We start from the raw sequence: 7,813 nt of genomic DNA on the forward strand, positions 1-7,813 counted from the left end.
AACCCACGTGCCGCATGTCAGCTTACTCGTACTACCTGTTTGCTTAAAGGAGCCTATTTTCCCCCCATAGATTAAAAAAAAAATAGTCCTAGTGGCTCCACACCCATGATATTTTTATTCATGCTAACAGATCGTAGTGAAGCATCTTCGGATTCCTGCAACATTGCACGTGGCAGTGCTGTTGATGGGCCTCCACGGCGGCCCATCTGCAGCCCTCGGATCTGCACCTGAGTTTCTAGAGTGAGAGTTGGCAGTGAGCGGGGCTGAGAGTAGACACCGTGGAGGACGGGATTCTTGGAAACTCCCTGCCCTCCAATATGCAAATGATTTCTTGGTGATACGGTCCAATTTCCCAAAACTAGACATTTCTATTCCTACGACTGGTTCTTTGTTCATCAAGGGCCTTAAAAAGTGATTTCTCCCCCATTATCCAAACTCAACTGGCTTCTGCAAGCTCCTTGTTACAAGTAACCTATCCCAGTGACCAGCATCTTCAGGGTCCCTCTCACCTTCAGGAACAGGCTTAGGAATTCTCCCAAATACGTAACAAATATAATGGCAAGTGCCTCTAACTTGGTAAATCGTGACATCCACTCAAGCACAGTGGGGCCTTGAGAATGTGCAGGTGTCTATGTTGAAAAGACTTTATGTTTCACTAAGTGTCTTCTCACCTAGGGAATACTCGGAAAATAACGAGAATTACATTGAAGTGCCCCTGATTTTCGATCCAGTCGTAAGAGAGGATTTGCACACGGACTTTAAATGTGTTGTCCGTAATACAATGAGTTTCCAGATGCTTCGTACCACAGTCAAAGAAGGTATGGATTTGGGGACATTAAAGGGAAAAGCTATGTGTTGGGTGCTCTGTGGACGCTAAATAAAGCTCCTGACGCTCTGGGTGATAACTGAGGAGGGCCCGTGAGTCTCCCGATAGCGGAGCACAGAAAGCAGATCTCTCATTTTTTATGACTTTTTTGGTAGGGTGGAGGCTGCCACCTCACGGGCTCCAGAGCGCAGGCTCGGAGATTGTACTCTAAAATTTAAAGAGGAAGCTGAGGGCTTCCCTAGTGGCGCCGTGAGAGTCTGCCTGCCGATGCAGGAGACGTGGGTTCGTGCCCCGGTCTGGGAAGATCCCACATGCTGTGGAGTGGCTGGGCCCGTGAGCCATGGGCGCTGAGCCTGCGCGTCCGGAGCCTGTGCTCCGCAACGGGAGAGGCCACAGCAGTGAGAGGCCCGCGTACCGCAAAAAAAAAAACAAAAACAAAGAGGAAGCTGATTTTTTTGTATAAAAGATAAAATGGTTCTGCGATAGATTTAAAAAAAACCTGTGTCCTCTAGTGGTTCTGCCTGGATTGGCAGGACCAGCTCTACTTTCATGACCCCTCAAGGAGGGTGGGATGCTTTTTATCCCGAGGTTGAGAGATTTCATCCTCCGAGAGCTGGGAACTGGAAGGTACGCAGGGCTCAGGCAGCTTCAGGGTTAAAGCCATCGGTCATCAGGAGATAAAGTATAAGGCTGTAGCCAAACCAACGCAGTGCTCACGGAAGGACATTTACAAAAAAAAGAAAAACCTGACTTACCATTTTGACAAATCGATTTCTTCTCAGTGTTTGAGCGCTGGGCAGGAAAGGGAGACGTGGGTGATGTGGTCTGTCGACAGCACGAAGGATAAGAAGGGAAGAGACAAAGCGATCCCTACCGGGAGCCTTACCCTGCCTCCTGGGCAGTCTGCACAATCAATAAACACAAACCGCCCCACATATTCCGTGTTTGCAGGGGAGGCAGCTGCAGCTGCCAATTAGCTGCCTCAGCTAATTGGAAAGCTGAGAATGTGTGTAAGCCTCAGGGCAGGAACGACAGCACAGTATAACTTCTCTCCAACTGTGGTCCATGCATACCAGCATCGCTGACTTGAGCCACTAGTTGAAAATGCAGATTCCTAGGCTCACCCCCAGATCTACCCAGTCAGATTCTCTGGGGTGAGGCCAAAGACTGCAATTTAGCAAGCTCCTTTCATGTTAAAGTTTGAGAACCGTTGCCCTAGGACACACGCGAAGGCTGACGTCCCAGATCATTTCCATGAGCGGGTTGGTGGTGGTACAAACTTGGAAGTGGAGGATTCCACAGAAAGTGGGATCCACTGCTGGGCTTCAGACTCGTGACCCAAAGGAAGCCATGGTTTGTCTGCTCCTGATGCTGGGAACCTGCAAACATTTCTAAGACATGAGCCCTGACCCTGCCTGTCCTTCGCTGGGTCGGCCATGACTGATCACAGAGGGCACAGGTCAAAGCCTTTCACCAGGGCTGAGAGGCGCCCCCAAATGGCTGCTCCGAAAATTAAAACTTCACTCGTTTCTAAGCCTTGAGGGATTTTAAGGTGGAAGAATCATCTGGAGAAATTGTCTGAGACTGTCGATTCCCGAACGCCTGCACAGACTAAGATAAACAGTAGCTTAAAAATGAAGACTTCTAGCCTCATCATCCGTGCGCTTGTTAACTTTTTTAATTTAGTTTTTATTATATATTATAGTTGATTTACAATGTTCTGTTAGTTTCAGGTGTACAGCAAAGTGAATCAGTTATACATATACATAGATACGTTCTTTTTCAGATTCTTTTCCCATATAGGTTATTACAGAATATTGAGCAGACTTCCCCGTGCTATACAGTAGGTCCTTGTTGGTTACCTGTTTTATATATAGTAGTGTGTATATGTCAGTCCCAAACTCCTAACTTATCCCTCCTCCTCAACACTTGTTAACTTTTTATCCATACTTCCTATATTTTCTAAAATAAATTAATTTTTTAATTTATCTTACTTTTGGCTGGGTTAGGGCTCTTCGTTGCTGCGTGCAGGCTTTCTCTAGTTGCAGTGAGCGGGGGCTAGTCTCCTTTGCGGTGCACGGGCTTCTCATTGCAGTGGCTTCTCTTGTTGCGGAGCATGGGCTCTAGGCACATGGGCTTCTGTAGTTGTGGCGTGCGGGCTCAGTAGTTGTGGCTCACGGGCTCCAGAGCGCAGGCTCAGTAGTTGTGGTGCATGGGTTTAGTTGCTCCGCGGCATGTGGGATCTTCCCGGACCAGGGATCGAACCCGTGTCCCCTGCACTGGCAGGCAGATTCTTAACCACTGCGCCACCAGGGATCGCTTCTTATATTTTCATAACACAGAGATACCAAGGAGTAGAATATAAAATAACTGGATCCAAGCGATAATCTTGACACCTAAAGCCCCTTTCTTCAAAGTTTTTCTTTTCCTTTGTTACTTTACTGACTCCTCATGACACCCATGCTCACGGAAAAGGGCAGATTATGTGCTGGCTACGTCACAGTCAGCTAGCAGAGACCTAGACCGGCATCTCATTGCACACAGCCCAACGGGTAGAACAAAATTAGACCATCGACACCTGCCCACCCCCCCAGCTCTGCGTTGCTTCTCTCCAATGGATATTTGTTCTACCTTGCTCGTTTGCCTAACGCCACAGATGTCACCCTCAACTATCCTTGATCTTAGTGTAAGACATACTTTCTGAAAATCAGTACCTGTTTATTAGAAGTGACAAAACACCACTTCCTTCTCTGTAAAGTGCGCGGCAATGTCCTATTTGGTGGTAGGAGCGTGTTCACCCCTCACATGTCTGTTCTTCCTACAGCTGCCACGTTCTCCTGGGAGATTACACTGGCCCCCCTTTCCCTCATCTTCTTGGTTTTGGGGGGAATATGGATGCACAGACGGTGTAAACGCAGAACTGGAAAAGCCTATGATTTGATGATGGAGTTAAAGACCAGCCATCAGATTCTCAATCCTATCCGAGTAAAATAAAGGAAATAAAATACTTCAAGTCAAACGATGTCCTTTCTTCCGCAAGCAGCCCTGGTTTTTGAGGGACGCTGTTCTTTTCCTCCGTTGTTTAACAGAGCTGCTGTGTTTATAGTGGGTTTGTAGTAAAAGACTGAAGTGGACATGTAAAGTTTATTCTGAAACTGAATCACAGGGGCCAATGTGCACATGGGTGGGCTTGAGGTGCTCTTTGAATAAGAGGTGAAAACACCTAAAGGAGTTTTGGAATTCATTCATCCATTTCACAAAAACGTGTTAAAAGTCTCCTTTAGCTATGCTCTATGGCAGGTGTTATAGATACAAAGATAAAGACATGGTTTTCCTTTCGGGAAGGTGGAATTTCATGTTGAAACTGGAAAGGATGGTTTAGAAATACTAAAGAAGAGTCAGCAAGAATTGGTAAATGCTTTTTAAAAGGACGATCCAAAAAATAGTAGTTCAAATAGGTGGTCAGAAAAATACGTCAGAACATACTAGCAGACTGAGAAACGGATTCGCCTTCATAATGAAACTTCTGAAAATAAAGAGAATGGAAGAGTATTGAGATAACTGCATACACATTGAGAAAAAAGTAATCAGAGCCTCTTTTATGTAATATGCCAAAACGAAATTCCAGCTAAATTAATGAGTTAAATTAAAAAAATCAAATGGCAGGAAAATTGGCATGACTCACTCCTTCACCTATTCAAGTCTTTGTTCACATGTGACCTTCCCAGAGGCCCTTATGAGTCCCTTTCCAACCCTCTCTGTTCCCCCCAACTCTGCTTTGTGTCATTATAGCTCTTATCACCACCAGACCTTCCATTATATATTTGCTTGTTCATTTTCTGTTTTCCCCACCAGAATGGGAGCTCCTTGAGGGCAGAGATGTTATTTTGGTCACGGCCATATCCCCAGTACCTCAAGTCAAGCCTGTCATCCACTGGGCACTTAATAATTATTTGTAGAATAGACGAAAACAGGATGAATTCTCTTGTGTTCACTAGCAATAAAAGTATCACCAGAGTAAAGATGGACAGGGTTCATTATGTTACAATTTCTGCATAGAAAAATAAAATAATAAAAGCAACACATCAAAGAAATTGTGTCAAGCAAGGTCAAGGCATTAATAACTATAACAAAGTTATTCAAGGTTTTTTTTTTTTTTGCGGTACGCGGGCCTCTCACTGTTGTGGCCTCTCCTGTTACGGAGCACAGGCTCCGGACGCGCAGGCTCAGCGGCCATGGCTCACGGGCCGATCTTCCCGGACCGCGGCACAAACCCGCGTCCCCTCCATCGGCAGGCGGACTCTCCACCACTGCGCCACCAGGGAAGCCCTATTCAAGGTTTTAAGAAAGGCATCAGAACCAAACAGATGAAAGAACATGGGTAGGGAATTGGGAGAAGAAACACCAAGGGACCGTGGTTTCAGTAATAATCAGAGATATCAATTAAACAACATTGAGATACCTAAGCACACACGTACTATCCAGTGTTAAAAGGTGATACCAAGGTCATTACGAAACAGTCACCCTCACTCCCTATGATCCCACGTGTACACACACTGGGAGGTGACAGGCATATATGTGAAGCCGGTGGGGTGCTGGGACCAGCGGGCACCTTCTTAAAGAGCCGAGTGTGGCATCTCTTCCCGACTCTGTTGAGTGATGTCACGCTGCAGCTTAAAGTCAGCTGTTGTGGGAGTATTTACACCACCGAAATCGGCAAATGCCCAAGTCTCCCCTTTGCGGTACCCCACTACAAGGGTCATAGCGACGCCCAGCACTGCTACTCCTGGGGATTTAGGACCTGATTCAATAAAAGATGATGATTAGACACGTGAAAGAGTTCAGTGAAACTCATCCCCCTGGTGATGAGAAATTATGATCAGCTGTAAATGATAATGATCAAGGCTGTGAGACCAGGATATTTGTAATGTTAAGGAAAGCTTTTTATATACAAAACAACAATTGTTTTATACAATTGTTGGGCTGCACCCCACAGGCCTACAAGCCCTGTAATTGCCCAGCCTCGAGACCCAAGAAAGCCCGGAGACAGCGACAGAGACGTCAGTGGTTTGTTGGACGGGGGATCTTACACATCAGAAGCAAATGGTCCTGGAGCGACACCCACCACAGATGGCAGATGGCACACAGGACACAGCAACCGTCTTCCTTGCTCCGGGGAGAAAGGAGGCTACAAGTTATAGAGAGAATTGACGTTAGGGAGGCTCATCGGTTACCAGGGAAACCAGCCGCCGGGGCATGGCCCTCCAGCCCCTCAGGTTAAAGTTGTTTCCCTTTAATAAACTAGCAGGTGGAACCATTCTGGCCTAAGGATTAGAACCATAGCTGGAGCAGAGGGCAAGCTTGTTGATGTCAGTCGGGTGTAGGTGAGGCAGGGGCTACACGAGCAGCGGTGGAGGCAGTGCCGGGTGGTGCCTCTGTGATCCTGGACATGTCCTTTCATCTTGTAGAAGGTCAGTCTTCTCATCTGAAAAATGGGGGTAATAACAGGACTGATCCTGGAGTGCCAGCTCTTTAATAATCAAAAACCATAGGAGCGGGAATTCCCTGGCGGTCCAGTGGTTAGGACTCCGTGCTCTCACTGCCGTGGGCCCGTGTTCGATCCCTGGTTGGGGAACTAAGATCTTACAAGCTGCACGGCGCCCAACCCGAGAAAAAAATAGGAGGAATAGACAGAAATAAATATAGTGGTATTGTTTAGACCGAAGGTCAACAAACTAGTTTTCTGGCAAAATCCAGCCTGGCCTCTGTTTCTATAAATTGAGTTTTATCAGGACACAGCCAGGCCTGTCTGTTTACACACCGTCCACGGCTGCTCTGGCTCTCGGCAGGCAGAGCTGAGTAGTGGGGCCATGGCTGGAGTATTAACCCGGCCCTTTACAGAAAAGGTGTGCTGACAGCTGGTCTAGACAAGGAAATTATGGGCAGTTTTGACCCTTAATGTTTGTATTCCCTGTTATTATCTTCTCTCCTCTTTTTGCCTGTTTTCCAAGCAGACGAGGAGAGAAGGTAGTAAGAAGGGGCAGACAGAGGCCTTTTAGCATCAATCAGGAACTTTAATGGGAAGGAATGGAAAGCAATGTTGGAGATGGAGGACAGCTGGGGGCTTTGTAAAGAGCCGCTCCAGGTGCTTCTCCGTTGCTGGGTCTTCAGGTTTGGGTGTCACGTGGTGTGCGCGGCGTGTTCACCGCGCGGCGTGTTCACCGCGCGGCGTGTTCACCGCGCGGCGTGTTCACCGCGCGGCGTGTTCACCGCGCGGCGTGTTCACCGCGCGGCGTGTTCACCGCGCGGCGTGTTCACCGCGCTTCTTTCCCGGGACCCCCCCTCCAGGGCTCTTCGTCCCTCCTTCAGATTTGGGCGGCTTCATCCATGACCCAGAAAAGAAGTTGACTGCGGCCAGAAGAGCAGCCCCTGCCTCCAGACCCCACCTGGCTGCTGGCTTACGGATTTCCTCCCGGAGATTTGGAGCATGGGTCCCACCGTCAGAAAAGGTAGGAGACAGTCGGGGAATCTGGGGCACTGATTTGTGATACTGTCGCAGAATAAGTGTGATACTGGGATGGTTACATTTTGAAAGCAGAGTCTTTATCTTTCTAAGAGACGTATAGAGATACTGATGGACAGAGCTGAGATTTGCTTCACCATGATCCAGTGCTGGGGGGAATGTGGGCGAAACAAGATCGGCCGTGTACTGATCGTTGTTGCTAACACCGGTCATGGCGCGTGGGGCGTTCCTTACACCAGTCTCTCTATTTTTGAGTACGCTTAAAAATTTCCATGATATAAGGTAAAAACCAACACACAGAAACAACCCAAATACCCACTAGACAAGACAATGGGTACATAAATGTCCTAGCACAGTGGAAGCTTCCACAACAGTGAAAATGAATAAACTACAGCTACATAAAGTAATGTGGATGAATCTTAGAAATATATTATTGAGTAAATAGTAAGTCCCAGAAACAGTGA

General features: G+C 47.3%; 1 protein-coding gene across 1 annotated transcript in view; it reads left to right on the forward strand.

Moving 5' to 3' along the window:
• Positions 1 to 3,820, forward strand: part of IL1R2 (interleukin 1 receptor type 2) — a gene marked incomplete at both ends in the record, with an annotated part of 100,525 nt that extends 96,705 nt beyond the window's left edge. Inside the window, 2 exons of the mRNA XM_082672783.1 lie at positions 676 to 818; positions 3,651 to 3,820. Of these exons, the coding sequence (XP_082528909.1) occupies positions 676 to 818; positions 3,651 to 3,820 (313 nt within the window). The remainder of the gene's footprint in view (positions 1 to 675; positions 819 to 3,650) is intronic.
• Positions 3,821 to 7,813: the final 3,993 nt, after the last annotated feature.

This window comes from Grampus griseus (genome assembly GCF_964374135.1).
Source record: "Grampus griseus genome assembly, chromosome: 15".
Lineage (NCBI taxonomy): Eukaryota > Metazoa > Chordata > Mammalia > Artiodactyla > Delphinidae > Grampus > Grampus griseus.